This window comes from Saimiri boliviensis, chromosome 12 (genome assembly GCF_048565385.1).
Source record: "Saimiri boliviensis isolate mSaiBol1 chromosome 12, mSaiBol1.pri, whole genome shotgun sequence".
Taxonomy (NCBI): Eukaryota; Metazoa; Chordata; class Mammalia; order Primates; family Cebidae; genus Saimiri; species Saimiri boliviensis.
In genome coordinates this window covers 86,608,490-86,626,202 of record NC_133460.1, presented here as the reverse complement: position 1 = coordinate 86,626,202, position 17,713 = coordinate 86,608,490, and the positions used below count along the sequence as shown (strand labels likewise).

At 42.7% G+C, this 17,713-nt stretch overlaps 1 protein-coding gene across 7 annotated transcripts in view; it reads left to right on the top strand.

Moving 5' to 3' along the window:
* ARMH3 (armadillo like helical domain containing 3) overlaps positions 1-17,713 on the top strand; it is a 231,271-nt gene that overhangs the window by 44,689 nt on the left and 168,869 nt on the right. For 6 of the 7 annotated variants that reach the window (XR_012512924.1, XM_074382784.1, XM_074382786.1 and 3 more), the window contains 6 exons: positions 9,202-9,258; positions 10,225-10,268; positions 12,292-12,352; positions 14,356-14,402; positions 14,891-14,966; positions 17,303-17,396. Coding sequence is in view for 6 of the 7 variants with exons in the window: in XM_074382784.1 (XP_074238885.1) it covers positions 9,202-9,258; positions 10,225-10,268; positions 12,292-12,352; positions 14,356-14,402; positions 14,891-14,966; positions 17,303-17,396 (379 nt within the window). In the remaining variant the exon portion in view is untranslated. The remainder of the gene's footprint in view (positions 1-9,201; positions 9,259-10,224; positions 10,269-12,291; positions 12,353-14,355; positions 14,403-14,890; positions 14,967-17,302; positions 17,397-17,713) is intronic. The other variant, XM_074382785.1, reaches the window with a different exon arrangement.

The window sequence follows — 17,713 nt, the reverse complement described above, 5'->3', positions numbered from 1 at the left end:
TAGCCTGGGCATGGTGATTCACACCTATATAATCCTAGCACTTAGTAAGACACTGTCTCTACAAAAAAACTTAAAAATTAGCTGGGTGTGGTGGTATGCATCTGTAGTCTCAGCTACTTGGGAGGCTGAGGTAGGAGGATTGGTTGAGCCAAGGAGTTTGAGGCTGCAGCGAGTCATGATTACACTACTGCACTCCAGTCTGGGTGACAGAGTGAGACCCTGTCTTTAAAAAAAAAAAAAAAATCTTTTAAGTCTGGGTACGGTAGCTCATGCCTGTAATCCCAGCACTTTGGGAGGCCAAGGGTGGTAGATTGCTTGAGCCCAGGAGTTCGAGACCAGCCTGGCCATCATGGCAAAACTCCATCTGCATTTTAAAAAATATAAAAATGAGCCAGGCATGGTGACAGATGCTGGTATTCTCAGCTACTCAGGAGGCTGAGGTGGGAGGATGGCTTGAGCCCTGGAGGTAGAGGTTACAGTGAGCTGAGATTGCGCCCCTGTGCTCCAGCCTGGGTGAGGGTGACAAAGCCAGATCTTGTCTCAAAAACAGACACACAAAATCTAAACCTAGAAAAGGTATGGTGAAAGAATGATATAAAAGTTAAAAAATATTCTTGTTGATCTTCATAAAACATAAAAAGGTGATTAAAAAAATCAGACATCTTAACAGGACACTTTCTATGAATGGAGCTTGCAGCACTGGAAATTGCTCTGGGTGAGTCAGTGAGTGAGTGGTGAGTGAATGTGGAGGCCTAAGACGTTACTGTATACTACTATAGACTTTTTTTTTTTTGGTTTGTTTTGAGACAGAGTCTTGATCTGTTGCCCAGGCTGTAGTGCAATGGCACAATCTCAGCTCAGTGCAATCTCTGCCTCCCAGGTTCAAGTGATTGTCCTGCCTCAGCCTCTTGAGTAGCCGGGAGTACAGGCACCTGCCATAGGTGCCTGTAGAAACAGGGTTTTACCATGTGGGCCAGGCTGGTCTTTATCCACCTGCCTTGTCCTCCCAGAGTGCTAGGATTACAGGTGTGAGCTACCATGCCTGGCCAACTGTCAACTTTGTAAACATTGTACACATAGGCTATGTTAAATTTATGAAAAAACTTTTTCTTTCTTCAATAATAACTTACCATAACTTTTACTTTATAAACTAAAAATATTAAAAGCTTTTTAGGCCGGGCGTGGTGGCTCAAGCCTGTAATCCCAGCACTTTGGGAGGCCGAGGTGGGTGGATCACGAGGTCAAGAGATCAAGACCATCCTGGTCAACAAGGTGAAACCCCGTCTCTACTAAAAATACAAAAAGTTAGCTGGGCATGGTGGTGCGTGCCTGTAATCCCAGCTACTCAGGAGGCTGAGACAGGAGAATTGCCTGAATCCAAGAGGTGGAGGTTGCGGTGAGCCGAGATCGCGCCATTGCACTCCAGCCTGGGTAACAAGAGCGAAACTCTGTCTCAAAAAAAAAAAAAAGCTTTTTAACTCCTTTGTAATAACATTTAGCTTGAAACACAAACATATTGTACTATAGTTTGTCACATTTGGCCAGGCTGGTCTCAAACTCCTGACCTCATGTGATCCACCTACCTTGGTCTCCCAAAGAGTATAAAGAACATATCTTTATTCTGTAAGCTTTTTTCAGTTAAAAAAAATTTTTTTAAAACTTATTAGTTAAAAACGGAGAAACGGACAGGTGTGCTGGCTCACGCCTGTATTCCCAGCACTTTGGGAGGCCTAGGCGGGTGGATCACAAGGTCAGGAGTTCAAGACCAGCCTGGCCAATATAGTGAATCCCCATCTCTACTAAAAATACAAAAATTAGGGCCGGGCGCGGTGGGTCAAGCCTGTAATCCCAGCACTTTGGGAGGCCGAGGCGGGTGGATCACGAGGTCAAGAGATCGAGACCATCCTGGTCAACATGGTGAAACCCCGTCTCTACTAAAAATACAAAAAATTAGCTGGGCATGGTGGCGTGTGCCTGTAATCCCAGCTACTCAGGAGGCTGAGGCAGGAGAATTGCCTGAACCCAGGAGGTGGAGGTTGCGGTGAGCCGAGATCGCGCCATTGCACTCCAGCGTGGGTAACAAGAGCGAAACTCCGTCTCAAAAAAAAAAAAAAAAAAAAAAAAAAAAATTAGCTGGGTGTGGTGGTGGGCACCTATAGTGCCAGCTACTCAGGAGGCTGAGGCAGGAGAATAACTTGAACCTGGAGGCAGATGTTGCAATGAGCTGAGATTGTGCCATTGCACTCCAGCCTGGGCAACTGAGCAAGACTCTGTCTCAAAACAAAACAAAACAAAAGTGGGACACAAACACACAAATTAGCATAGGCCTATACAGGGTCCGGATGATCAGTACCACTGTCTTTCGCCTCCACATTTGGAAGGTCTTTAGGGAAATAATACACATGAAGCTGTTATTTCCTGTGATAATGCCTTTCTCTGCAATACCTGCTCAAGGACCCACCTTTGGTTGTTTTGCAGTTAACTTTTTTTCTTTTAATAAGTAGAAGGAATACAGTAGAAAATAACAATAAAAAGTATCGTTAGGCTGGCATAGTGGCTTAGGCCTGTAATCCCAGCACTTTGGGAGGCAGAGGTGGGTGGATCACCTGAGGTCAGGAGTTTGACCATCCTAGCCAATGTAGCAAAACCCTATCTCTACTAAAAATACAAAAATTATCGCCGGGCGCGGTGGCTCACACCTGTAATCCCAGCACTTTGGGAGGCCGAGGTGGGTGGATCACGAGGTCAAGAGATCGAGACCATCCTGGTCAACATGGTGAAACCCCGTCTCTACTAAAAATACAAAAATTAGCTGGGCATGGTGGCGCATGCCTGTAGTCCCAGCTACTCAGGAGGCTGAGGCAGGAGAATTGCCTGAGCCCAGGAGGCGGAGGTTGCGGTGAGCCGAGATCGCGCCATTGCACTCCAGCCTGGGTAACAAGAGCGAAACTCCGTCTCAAAAAAAAAAAAAAAAAAATTAGCTGGGTGTGGTGGTGCACACCTGTAGTCCCAGCTACTCAGGAGGCTGATGCACGAGAATTGCTTGAACCCAGGAGGTGGAGGTTGCAGTGAGATGAGATTGCATCGATGCACTCCAGCCTGGGTGAAAAAGTAAGACTCCATCTCAAAAGAAAAAAAGTATAATAAATACATAAACCAGTGACATAGTCATTTATTATCATTATCCAGTATTATGTACTATACATAATTGTATGTGCTATACTTTTTCTTTTGAGATGGAGTCTCGCTCTGTTGCTCAGACAAGTGTAGTGACATGATCTCATCTCACTGCAACCTCCATTTCTGAGGCTCTAATGATCCTCCTGCCTCAGACTCCTGAGTAGCTGGGACTACAGGCATGCGCCACCATGCCCAGCTATTTTTTTTTTTTTAATTTTTGGTAGAGATATGGTTCAACATATTGCCTAGGCTGGTCTTGAACACCTGAACTGAAGTGATCTGTCCACTTCAGCCTCCCAAAATGCTGGGATTACAGTGAGCCACCGTGCCTGGCTGATAATTGTATGTCCTATACGTTTATATGACTGGCAGCACGGTAGGTTTCCTTACACCATTATCACCACAAATACGTGAGTAATGAATGGCTTGCACTATGTGATAATGGCCAAAATGTCACTGGGTTATAGGGATTTTTCGGTTCCATTATAATCTCATGGGATCACCGTAGAATATGCAGTCTATTATGGACCAAAATGTCTTTATGCAGCACATCACTGTGTATCAGATTTCCTTATTCCTGTATATCAGATCTCCTTATTCAGTCTACTTATATAAGTATCACTGTTGGCCTAGAAACTCCTTCTGATTTTAATGAAAAATTGAAGTCAGTGCCTTATTTATTCCAGTTTGGGAATTCTTTTTGCCCCTGAATTATTCAGGGTGCAGATTTACAGGTTTTTTAGATGAAGATATGAAGAGCAGGATCCAAAGATTTATACTTGGATTGGCACATATATTTGATTTTCTTCAAAAGGCAGAATAGACAGAAAAGGAAGGGGACCACTCAAGGAAGACAAGGGTTTTCGTTGGAGATTGCTTTTGAGGAGTAGGAAGCATTTGGCACTGAGTTTGGGCACTAGGAGCATTTTGCTGAATCCTAAAGTCAGGAGTTTCACTGAGGCAACCTGACTTTGTTCACTTCATAAGTAGCAATACTGTGAGAATTGAGCCAGCTGGACGGAGAATTTTCCTTTTTGACCTTCTGGATCTTCACCTAGTGGATTTTTTTTTTTTTTTTTTTTTTTTTTTTTTTAGACAAAGAGTCTTCCTCTGTCACCAGGCACCAGCCAGGCTGGAGTGTAGTGGGGCGATCTTGGCTCACTGCACCCTGCACCTCCTGGGTTCAAGCAATTCTCCTGCCTCAGCCTCCCGAGTAGTTGGGACTACAAGCACGAGCCACCATGCCCAGCTGATTTTTTGTATTTTTTTTAGTAGAGACGAGGTTTAACCATGTTGGCCAGGATGGTCTCGATCTCTTGACCTCGTGATCTGCCCACCTTGGCCTCCCAAAGTGCTGGGATTACAGGCATGAGCCACCTCGCCCTGCCCACCTAGTGATTTTTAATATGATAAAGCCTAGGTAGGCTTTATTTGGCCAGGTTGAAAGTGATGGGTAACACAAAATCTGGAGCTTATTCTATTTTTTTTTTTTTTATTGAGACAGAGTCGCTATGTTGCCCAGGCTAGAGTGCAATGGTGTGATCTTGGCTCACTGCAGCCTCCTCCCAGGTTCATGCAATTCTCCAGCCTCAGCCTTCTGAGTAGCTAGGACTACGGGCACGTGCCACCACACCTGGCTAATTTTTGTATTTTTAGTAGAGACAGGTTTTCACTGTGTTAGCCAGGATGGTCTCCAACCTGGAGCTGATTCTTTTTTTTTTTTTTTTTTTTTTTTTTGAGACGGAGTTTCGCTCTTGTTACCCAGGCTGGAGTGCAATGGCGCGATCTCGGCTCACCGCTACCTCCGCCTCCTGGGCTCAGGCAATTCTCCTGCCTCAGCCTCCTAAGTAGCTGGGATTACAGGCATGCACCACCACGCCCAGCTAGTTTTTTTGTATTTTTAGTAGAGACGGGGTTTCACCATGTTGACCAGGATGGTCTCGATCTTTCGACCTCGTGATCCACCCGCCTCGGCCTCCCAAAGTGCTGGGATTACAGGCTTGAGCCACCGCGCCCGGCCCAGGAGCTGATTCTTAAAAGAAGAGATGTGAAAGCAGGGGAGGTTGTGAGAAAGGAATACTTAAAGAGGGACTAGAATATGCAGAACAATGTTAATGTGTTATAAATTCCAAGATCTGATTGCTTTTATTGTGTTGGAGGAACTGATGAATGTGTATAGAGCTCCTAATAAATATGAAATTTATTCCCAACACCTGTTTTACTGATGATCTGGAGGGGTTGGCATGGTAGCCATTTTGATCTCTGTCATGTGTAATAGCCTCTGGGGCCTCATTACAACAGCCAGAAAAATAGCTGTGGAAAATGCTGAGGATAGTTAAAGAGAGGTGAGGGTTATATGTGATAGGAACACACTATCATCAGTAATGAATATTTTCGGAACATTCTGCTGGATGCAGGCCACTCTGAGGCAGTGGCTTGGCTTCACTGATTGTGATCTGAATCCTGGCTCAGCTCTGTAGGGCTCTCTGAAATGTCAGCCTGAAATATTGGATATGGCTAAGGAACTGGAGAGAATCATATTTCTGGAATGAAGTATGCATTTCTAGTCTTTCAGAAGCCCCCAGAAGAATTAATATAGTGGGCAAGGGTGAGCTTGTGGGCCTAATTTATCTGGGCTTTGCAGTTTTGATATAAATCAAAAACCAGAAACCATTAAGGAAGCCTGGTGATCATGGAGCAGGAAGATTTTTGACAGGAATGTGAGGAATTCTGGATGAACATAGCAAAACCAAAGCTGGTGAAATTCTTTACAAACTAGCATGAGAGACCGTGCTGGGGAGAAAAGCATTCTAGCCATCAATCTCATGACCAGTGGGGTAAGTTCTAACCTTACCAGAAAGGTACCGAGGCACAGAGAGGCTAGGTACCCAACTAAGCACAGACAAAGTGAAGATGTTATTGGACTTAAGGAATAAAAGTGATGGAAAAGATACCATGTAGTAAATGTGTAGTTCTTCCTCACTTCAAATAATGTGTTCTATTTTAATAATTTCATCTAAAGAGTCAGAAGAGCCCCCAAAAAAGGTCTAGGGAAGAGCAATGAAAAATAGTATGTATAGCTTTGATCAAATAAAGGCAGGACCCTATTAGAGTGCTACTGTGAAGACTCACAGAGTTTGTAATTCTGTCTTACGGATGAAAAGTAGATTGCCTCCAGTTTTAAAAAGTGACCAGCACAACAGGTATATAGTTTTAAAAATCAGCATCTGGTAAAATAGAAATTTTCACAACATTAAGATCCTGGTTTTCTAGGCTGGCCAAGTCTATTGAGATGAAGTGACTCAGATCCCAACTGTTTCCTGGAGCATGACATTTCTCAGAAATTACCATACTGTTTATTATGTCTAATTGCAAGTTGTTCCTTTTCTCCCCACACTTCCCTTTTTCCTAAAGAGCTTGCCTTTGAATATGATAATAATGTAAAAGGAGAAAAAAAATATAGCCACCTATACCAGTTATTGAGCCTTTAGCATATACCAGCTAGGGTGCTAAAGATTTGATGTGTCTTACTTCATTTCAGCCTTGTAGCAACCACAGCATAAAAAATACAGGTTGACCATCTCTAATCTGAAAATTTGAAATCCAAAATGCCCCCAAATCTGAAACTTTCTGAATACCAACGTGACACTCCTTGACCTCCTAGGCTCAAGTGATCCTCCCACCTCAGTCTTCGAGTAGCTGGGACTACAGGCATGTGTCACTATGCCCAGCTAACTTTTTTTTTTTTTGAGATGGAGTCTTGCTCTGCCACCCATTTTAGAGTGCAGTGGTGCAATCTCGGTTCACTGCAACCAGGTGCCTCCTGGGTTCAAATGATTTTCCTGCCTCAACCTCCCGAGTAGCTGGGATTACAGGCATGCACCACCACACCTGGCTAATTTTTGTATTTTTAATGGAGACAGGTTTCCGTATGTTGGTCAGCTGTTCTTGAACTCCTGACCTCAGGTGATCCACCTGCCTCAGCTTCCCAAGATGCTGGGATTACAGGAGTGAGCTACCATGCCTGGCCCCAGCTAACTCTAATTTTTTGTAGAGATAGGGTTTTGCCATGTTGCCTAAGCTGGTTTGAACTCCTGGGCCAAGTGTCTTTCCACCTTGGCCTCCCAAAGTGTTAGGATTACAGGCATGACCAACCCTAAAGCATTTTAGATGAGATACTCAACCTGTATCCTCATTTTACAGATGAGGAAATAGAAACTTAGCTTAGTGTGCCTAATTTGTCACAATAAGCAGAAGAACTAGAATGCAGACCTTTGCTTGGAAATCAGATGACCCTGATCAACACTTAAACAGGCTGGTCGCGGTGGGTCACACTTGTAATCCCAGCACTTTCGGAGGCTGAGGCGGGGGGATCACTTGAGGTCGGGAGTTTGAGACCAGCCTGACCAACTTGGAGAAACCCTTGTCTCTACTAAAAATACAAAATTAGCTGGGCATGGTGGCACATGCCTGTAATGCTAGCTACTCAGGAGGCTGAGGCAGGAGAATCACTTGAACTGGGAGGCTTAGGTTGTGGTGAGCTGAGATCACACCATTGCACTCCAGCCTGGGCAACAAGAGGGAAACTCCATCTCAAAAAACAACAAAAACAAAGAAAACCCCCCAAAAACCAACCACAACTCTAAAACAGTCTACTTTTGGGAAGATAAGTGACCAGAACTTTAAAAAATTATGCCAAGAAATAGTGGTCTGCTCTTTCTAGTGTTACTCTCATCATGGCAGCATCTCTAAGTCAGCTGATTTTGCCTGATTTTCTTTTCTGAGAATTCACTTGCTTGGGATCTTCTCTGAGGTCTGTAAAATTGGCAGAATTTGACTGTTGGTTGGTTATAGGAAGAAGTGTTGAGAGCCTTCCTTCTGTCAGATCAAGTAACAAATGGAGTGGGGTTTACACCTTAAGTTGTGTTGCATTAAACCTTATAAACATTTGCTGTTAAGAAAGCAAAGCTGTTTCGTTCTCTATTCCCAATTGACATGCAAAAGATGCCCTCAGAAGCTTGGTTAAATAGCTCTGTGTGGGGAATGAGCCTTTCAGTTGGGTTTTCAAGTTTCTCAGTAACGAGTTTTTTGGTAGCCGTAGAAACTGCCAGTCTGAGAACTATTGTTCCTTGCCTCTCTTAGGTTAGATTTGGTGCCTGATCTATATGAAATCTTTCCTCACATTCTATAGGTGCAAGGAAAGGTCGTTTGTCCTCATCCCCCTTGTAGGAGATGGTCCAATTGCTTTATTAGTTTAAATATACGTCTATTTTCTTATGCTGCCCAACTGAGATTGGGTCTGGAATAACTCAAGAACTCTTCCAGTGCTGTAAGTGATGGGACAATCATTAAATCCCAGTGTTCTGACCAGATTGTTGTTTGGATAATTACATTCTTTTTTTCAGTTCCCCCTGCAGTGTTATTTGGATATCAGATCTCCATAAATGGCCTCTCTGGCTGTTAAGCAGCTGCCACTTTCCACCCCAAGGTGGCTTTGTTTTACGGGTGGGTGAATCAGTCCTTGCATATAGTTTGTGAAATGGTTAGGGAGCCTTTGGGATGAAAATGTAAGTTAGCAACTTGTAAATATGTGCCTTATGGCAAGAAGCTTTTATGTCCCCCAAAAGACAGCTATCCCTATGGACTTAGCAAATTATTGGTAGGGTAGGACAAAGTGAGTTTTGTGGAGCATTCACTTACTTTCTAGATGCAAGTAAGAGGAAAGATGGTAGAAGTGGTAGAAATAGGCCTGCACTGATTCCACCTAAGGAAAAATATGGGTACAACAGAACTGAGGTATGTGTATGTATCTGTGTGTACACTTGATGGATGCCTATACACACTGAGAAATTAACTGGAAATGGGAGGGGTCAGCAGGCCATATGGATTGGGGCTGTGTATCAGGAGCATTGCTGTAGAGAGAGGGCCTTACAGAAACATTTCTGTTAACACTTTTTAAATAGCTAATGGGCTTTCTTAACTAGGTCACACTTACCTGGAGTCTCTTCTCTTATTTAACAGTCTGTGAATCCTTATATTGTGAAGCTATCTATTGTGGATGATGAGGCCACACTCAATGTGAGTATCTGGATCCCTGTGTATTGTCTTACTTATTTGCATTCAGTGGCATTACTTTTAGTGGACATTTAGAACAGGGAACAGAAAGCTATCCTGTCAATTTCATCTGGTGATAGAGAGGGAATTAATATTTCTTTTTAGTCCATCAGTGCTACTATTTTACTGTCTTCTGACTTACTTGCTTGCTAATTGTAATGAAGTGGTTGGTTATGTTTCATGTTATAGTGTGCTGAAGTTGATTATCCTACAAAGTCAATAAATTACACATTCAAGAATAAGAAAGCTTAGATGACTAAATGATGGGAGATTCCTTCTTTTAGAACTAGCCAGGCAGTATTTATAGCTTGACTTGGTGAAGTGGAAACATGGGGATGATCTATATCTGCTATATATATCCTTGAAAGTTTGGGAAATTACATCTCATCTCTGAATATAGGGAGGAATAAGATGACCAGTGTCTTGCTTTGTTCCCTTTCCATCCTGCCAAACTTTCTGGGGGAAGTTGATAAGTCACTTTAACATTTACTTAATGCTACTTCCCTTAACATTCCTGTGGCCTGAAAGAAAGCGGCTTATCTATGTTCACCTTCATTTAGCATGGACTCACTGTCACTTTGCCTGGCTGTTTTGGAGACATCTGAGGGCTTTTTGTTTAACTGGATATTCTCTTTCAAAGTGAAAATGATCCCAGTGAAATTGTCAATAATGTGGGCTGGGTCTGTTTCACCTCTTGATAATCCATTTTAATTGTACCTGGGAACATTAAGATAATTAGGTAAGAAAAATCTTCCCAAAGAAGTTTCTTCTGATGCCTTGACAGTGCATCTCAGAATTTCTGTCCTTGTTGCCAACTTTCAGGCAGGACTTCTTGGGTTAATTAATGTTCTTCCTGACCTAGTTCTAGCATCATCACCAACCCCCAAAGGCTGCTGTCTTATTTCACCTGTGCTGTCTTTTCCCTTCTAGGGAATGGGGCTTGTAATTGCTCAGGCTTTATCTGAGTACAACAGGTAAGTTCACCTTTCCAAAATGGAAGGGAGTCTAATTTTCATTTGAATTGGTTGTTAGAGTTTTATTAGAGTTATTGGGTAAAACTGCCTTACCTAGTCTAAGAGTATTGAGAGGTACAGCCCCTGGCCAAAGTATTTGCTCTAGCTTTGCTTGGGATTAGCAGGGATTGTTTTTAGCAACAGGGGAAAGGTAGCCACCGCATTGATGTCTCTTTAGTTTAGGCAATTAGGCACATTCCTTTGCAACTTCTGGTATTTTATTACAGAGCATTTTAACTAGTCTTCCAGCCACAAGTGGTCACTTTCACTTCCATTTAGTTCAATGTATCATACATGTATCTTTTTTTTTTTTTTTTTGAGACGGAGTTTCATTCTTGTTACCCAGGCTGGAGTGCAATGGCGCGATCTCGGCTCACCGCAACCTCCGCCTCCTGGGTTCAAGCAATTCTCCTGCCTCAGCCTCCTGAGTAGCTGGAATTACAGGCACGTGCCACCATGCCCAGCTAATTTTTTGTATTTTTAGTAGAGACGGGGTTTCACCATGTTGACCAGGATGGTCTCGATCTCTTGACCTCGTGATCTACCCGCCTTGGCCTCCCAAAGTACTGGGATTACAGGCTTGAGCCACCGCACCCGGCCCATACGTGTATTTTCTATGTCAAAAAGGTTGTGGAGACTGCTTTTTTGTTATCTTAAAAAATATATAAGAGGAGAAAGTATATTAAGGTAGTCCTATTTTGCAGATGTTTCTTTTTTATCAACTTCCCAGAGTCCCTGTTTCTCTTGGGGGCTCCCATCATTGATGCTTGCTTTCCCTTTTGCTGGAAGGATCTGACATTAGTGAATGGAAACCAGAAGTATCCCTAATCATGGCAAGGACCAGGCAGATCTTTCATGTTCCTCTCTAGACTTTTCTCACACACAATTGGGTATCAGAACTTCAAATCTGTCTCATATCTGCAGAGAGTTTAGTTTACTGATTTCCTTCCTCCTCCTTTAAAAAGAAACAAGATTTTCAGTGTTCTAGCCTTAAAGTAGTTTTACTGTCACACGTTTCAAGTAATAGATTGTTGGAGATGTTGGAGAAATAACTGGATCAGCTGTATGTTAGGGCGGTTTCACAATTTTGCAGCTTTCTTTCTTTCTTTCTTTCTTTCTTTCTTTTTTTTTTTCTTTGAGATGGAGTCTCACTCTTGTTACCCAGGCTGGAGTGCAGTGGTGTGATCTCGGCTCACTGCAGCCTCCACCGCCCAGGTTCAAGTGATTCTTCTGCCTCAGCCTCCTGAGTACCCGGGACTACAGGCACGATCCACCATGCCCAGCTAATTTTTTTTTTTTAAATTTTTAATAGATATGGGGTTTTACCATATTGGCCAGGCTGGTCTTAAACCCCTGACCTCGTGCTATGCCTGCCTCAGCCTCCCAAAGTGCTGGGATTACAAGCATGAGCCATTGTACCCAGCTGCAGCTTTCTTTCTTTTTCTTTCTTTCTTTTTTTTTTTTTGAGATGGAGTCTTGCTCTGTTGTCAGGCTGGAGTGCAGTGGCCCCATCTAGGGTCACTGCAACCTCCACCTCCTGAGTTCAAGTGATTCTCCTGCCTCAGCCTCCCGAGTAGCTGGGACTACAGGTGCAGGCCACCACACCCAGCTAGCTTTTGTATTGTAGGTAGAGACAGGATTTCACAGTGTTGGCCAGGATAGTCTCAATCTCTTGACCTCATGATCTGCCCACCTCGGCCTCCCAGAGTGCTGGGATTACAGGCGTGAGTCACTGCACCGGACCTGCAGCTTGCTTTTTAAAGTCTCTGCCAAAGTAGCTAGGGATTTTGGTACATACTACCTCAAGAGCAGACAGGGTGCCTCTTAGCTTTCAGGGATTGTCACAATGCTTGATTGTCACAATGCTTTAGTTTTCTGGAGTCAGAGAATTCTAAGAGTGCTCCACTCTGATTACCCAAAATGCCAAGGACAAAGACATACTTGATAAATAATCCTAAAGTTGAATTTAGTTCTTCTTGTTTAGGCAGTATAAAGACAAAGAAGAAGAACACCAAAGTGGTTTTTTCTCTGCTTTAACAAATATGGTAAGTCCTGCTTTTTCTTTTCTTCTGCTCATTAACAATGTGGTCTGCAGAGGGGGACAAATCAGGGCTCTGAAGTTCAGATATTTGAAGTGATGGCATGATGACAAGAGAGGCTGTTCAGAGCAGATTTTCTTTGGGAGTGTATTTCCTTTAGTGAATTTCTTTTTCTTTTCATTTCTTTTTTTTTAAATTCCCACTTCTGATGTATCTTTAGTGAGCTTCAAAACCAAGTGAGATAGGGGAAAGGAGAGCTTTAATTTCTCTGGGACTTAGTTTTTCCACATTAATTATTTAATTAATTAATTTCTTAAAGGCTAAAGAAAGGGTGCACATTAAACCAGACTTCTGCTTCCTGAAGAGTTGGCCCTGTTTGGGCGCTGACCCTGTGGAACACCTAATAGTAGGGTTTGGATCTGAGTCCTCCCCTGAGTGCTCCTTTGCTGTCTGCTGTGGCTGGTTTGATCCTCATAGCTGGTCCTGGGGTTTAACGATTGTGAAGTAGATCTGAGGCACTCTTCTAGTGGCTTTAGGGTTTGGGCTTAGAGGTCTGAATTTTAGGGAAGTTATTGGTCCAGTTTGCAAGACTCCAGGGCAAGATTTCTCAACCTTTGCTTTTGGTACCAGGTAATCTGGGACTGATTTTGAAGAGATAAATCTAGGAGATTCTAGAATCTAGGCAGATTCAGAAAGTCTGTCTTCTGGGCATTAGTATCCAAATAATCAGTTCTTTTTTTCTTTTTTTTTTGAGACGGAGTTTCACTCTTGTTACCCAGGCTGGAGTGCAATGGCGCGACCTTGGCTCACCGCAACCTCCGCCTCCTCGGTTCAGGCAATTCTCCTGCCTCAGCCTCCTGAGTAGCTGGGATTACAGGCACGCGCCACCATGCCCAGCTAATTTTTTGCATTTTTATTAGAGACGGGGTTTCACCATGTTGACCAGGATGGTCTCAATGTCTTGATCTCATGATCCACCCGCCTCGGCCTCCCAAAGTGCTGGGATTACAGGCTTGAGCCACTGCGCCCGGCCCAAATAATCAGTTCTAGGGCAAGACAATGTTTTAGTTCATTGCAAGAAGCAGTTGCTTTCTCTCCTCTTCCACTTCTGCAATTTTTTTTCCCCCCAATGCTTAAGAATTGTTCCTTCTGCCTTCTCAGCCTATTCTTAGGAAGGGGCCTCATAAACTCTTAACTCAGAATGTAAATGAGTGAAGTCTCTCAGGGACTACAGAAATATGAGTTTTATATTGGTGTTTGATTAAATGAATTAGATACAGTTATACTGCTCCAGGTTATCTCTGCCTTTCAGTCAAGTTTTCAGAAAGTTTTGTTCCAAACGCATGAAATTCTAGCAGCATAGGTTTGTGTGTAGTTTCAGCATAATTAAGGAGGTGGGAAAGGTATTTTTATGGGGGGTTAGGCATCTTAGTGCCTCTGACATCATATGCATTAGAGGCAGCCTACTCTGTTTACTTATTCACTTGCTCTGACTAGGACACAAACTAAAGATTTTGTTGTCTTAAAAATGGAGAGTGGATCTCATATAGAGAGCTTTGGTCTGAAACCCAAATATTGTTCCCAAAGATAGCTATATGTTGGTTGAAGTCAGCCTGCTTTCTGTGAAGTTTTTCCTAAGTTAGTTTCTGACTTCAAATAAGCAACTTCTAGGAAAGATACAGAGTGATGAGGATGTGTAGGTTAACTGTCAGAGTGACTAAACTTACACATTGAAAAGGAAAGTTGGACAAAAGTACTAGGCTTTTGCTTTAAGGCCCTTTAAGGCAAGATGATTCAGTAGGATTCTCATTATTTCATTTATTACTTATGAGTCTTTTAGGATTTTCAACGTGGGCTGGTTTTGGTGTGTGTGACTTATGGTCCAGAGCTCCAAGTTCCCCTCAGCGGGAAGCAGCTTGTTTTTTTTTTTTTTTTTTCCACTTGATAAAAAACAAAGCTCCTCTCCCATCCTCCTGCTATAAGTCTGCAATTCCCCTTTTCTTCCACAGGTGGGCAGCATGTTCATAGCAGATGCCCATGAGAAAATCTCAGTACAGTAAGTGCCTGACATTCTTCTGCAGTGACTTGGACTTTTGTATGGGCTGTCCTGCTGGATATGAGTGTGCAGTGTTACCTGTTTGTTAACCTTTTGAAGACTCATAGTTTTTTTGGTGATTTTCAAATGTCTCATGGGTTTTGAACAATAATGGACCCTTAGAAATTTCTGCTGAACAACTGTTCCCAGCCTATCTCGGCAATGAAACAAAAGAGGAATGGGTGTCTGAGCCAGTTGGCTTAGCTGGGTTGAGGTGGAAAAGCAGAGGGAAGGTAATGAAGTAGATGAGAACTAGTCCTAAGGAATTAAAGTTAAGGCCCTGACTCCAGCCTATCACTTTGCATATGCCCAAAAGGTGAGTAAAGGGGAACTTTAGAAATGCAAAGAGATTGATAATGAGGCCCTGGGGTATAATTTTATCCTGATAGTTATAGTGTTTTAACTCTCTCACTATAAGAGCCACTCCAATTTGTTCTCTTTTTCTTTAGAACCAATGAGGCCATTCTTCTGGCCCTTTATGAAGCTGTTCATTTAAATCGCAACTTCATCACAGTATTAGCTCAGGTTGGTCACATTAATTTTCTCCTTGAATTTCATACCGATTCATTCCATTGAAAAGCTTATCTGGCTGTACTTGTTTAAACCATGTTTTGCATTGGTAAGTGGTAGTTAACAAGGAGTTGCATCAGTTGCCTTTGTTTCCTGCTATCCTCAAATACGGATGTATCTATCCGTTACTGAAATGGGTCTAATAACGTGCAAAGTTAGTGGTTTTGGCCAGTTTACTGATTACGTTAACCCAAATGAGTTGTGATTACTTCATTTTGCTCACTAGTAATCCCTGGTATTATCTGCTATGTGGATTTTTATATTGGGCTTTCTGCTTTCCAAACTACTGTGGAATTACAACCGGAGATAAAATAGGCCCAGTCACTCATCTTATTATCTCACCAATTTCCAGAGGAAAAACTAAAAGATATGCTGGCCAGGATAAGGTTAGCTGTTAACAGATAACATGGTCTGCATACATTGAAAGGAAGTCATAGAATACTGAGCACTGGGAGGGCACTGTAGCTCACGCCTGTAATCCCAGCACTTTCGGAGGCGGGCGGATCACCTGAGGTAAGGAGTTTGAGACCAGCCTGACCAACATAGCAAAACCCTGTCTCTACTAAAAATAGAAAAATTAGCTGGGGGTGGTGGCAGGCATCTGTAATCCCAGCTACTTGGGAGGCTGAGGCATGAGAATCACTTGAACCTGGAAGGCGAAGGTTGTGGTAAGCCAAGATTGCGCCATCGTACTCCAGCCTGGGTGACAGAGCCAGACTCTGTCAAAAAAAAAAAAAAAAAAAAAAAAAAAGAGTACTGAGCACTGGGTCACATCCCTGAGGGATAGCCTCAGTAATTGACATAGAAGGAGACTAAGTAGACTGAGAACTCAAGAGCTATAACCATCTTAAAAAATTGATAAAGTGTTTTTATCTTAAATCCAGATTGTTTAAAATTTAATGTATGTATGGTTCTTTTAAGGGAAAGTTTGCTTACGCTTTTTCTCAAAGGACAGATGTATATGGAATCTATTGATCTGAATTTTAACAAAAAAAATAAGGTCATGCTTAAAAAGTGTTGTGCTGGTTTGAGATCTGCTTCAGAGAACACTTACCAGTTTTCATGGAGACTTCAGTTATTATTTTCACTCTGTTCCTTATCTGATCTCCAAATCTTATAACTGGTTTTAAAGGAAGAGGTAAGGAAGGTAAAAGGCCAGTAAAGCTGTTGGGGAAGTTAAAAACAATGGTCACTTGGCTTAATTCTCAAGAACTGATGTGGCAGGAATGGCTAAGAAAAGTTAGGGACAGAAGAGTCATCTGTTTTGGTCGCTACTGGGTGTCTCACTATATCTTGTCTCCCAGTGAAGGCACACACACTTTTGTTGGTTGTGAAACAGGAAGGCTGCCATCTGAATAGCTCTTTTTGCAGTACCTGGTATCCCCTTGACTCATCTATATCTGCTAGTCAATTATGTGGTTATCAGAAGAGCCTATTGATGTGTTTTAGGTTGATCTGATGAGATCCTAGGTCCAGATGGGATTGCAAGTATTCTCTGCGTTCTTGTAGAATAGTCCTGTATAACCCGCCAGGCGCAGTGGCTCACGCCTGTAATCCCAGCACTTTGAGAGGCCGAGGCGGGTGGATCATGAGGTCAAGAGATCGAAACCATCCTGGTCAACATGGTGAAACCCCGTCTCTACTAAAAATACAAAAAAATCAGCTGGGCATGATGGCGCGTGCCTATAATCCCAGCTACTCAGGAGGCTGAGGCAGGAGAATTGCCCGAACCCAGGAGGTAGAGGTTGCAGTGAGCCGAGATCGTGCCATTGCACTCCAGCCTGGGTAACAAGAGCGAAACTCCGTCTCAAAAAAATAAATAAATAAAAATAAAAATACAAAAAATAGAATAGTCCTGTATATTTGTTTACCCCAGTTTTTTTTTTTTTTTTTTTTTCAATTTCTATGGTGCCACAGAAAAACTTACATAATGGGAACCTAGTTGCTTAAGATAAATTTGCACACACAGCTTCTTATTAGAAATTAGCAAGCATCAACGGTAATCAAGTACTCATGAGAAATAAATGCAGAAGTAGTCCTTCTTCAGTGAACTTTCTAATTATGAGACTAGGAGCACAGTAGCACGGTGGTCCCACCTACTCAGGGCACTTAGCAGGAGAACACTTGAGCCTAGGACTTTGAGACCATCTTGGACAACATAGCAAGATGCAGTCTCAAAAAAAAAAGAAAAATTGTAAGACCCAGAATATCAGTCCTTACCAGTATTAGGCACTTGATACTCAGGGAGAACTGGATTTTCTGTTTTCTTACACATCTGTGTTCTTTTTCAGAGCCATCCAGAAATGGGCTTGGTGACCACCCCTGTCAGTCCTGCTCCTACAACCCCAGCCACACCACTTGGGACTACACCACCCTCCTCTGATGGTGAGCCCACCACCACTTTGCTTTTCTTGATAAATATGATCTTAGATCTCTCAGAGTGAGCATAGCTGTGTTGAACAAAGAATGTGGTTGTTAATTCTTTCCACTGCATTTGTCTGTAGTAGTATCCTTCAGGCCTCCTAAAGTTTCAAAGAAAATTTTGGAAAAGACAGTCTAGTGATTTTCTCTGCAAAAGAAACTTATATAACTCCAGCTTTTCCTGCTCAGGGAATAGTTACAGAGTTGTGGAGTGCTAGACCTGAAAGGTCAGTAATGCCTGTCCTGCCACCCTGTTAGGGTCCTTGTGAGGCTAAGATGAG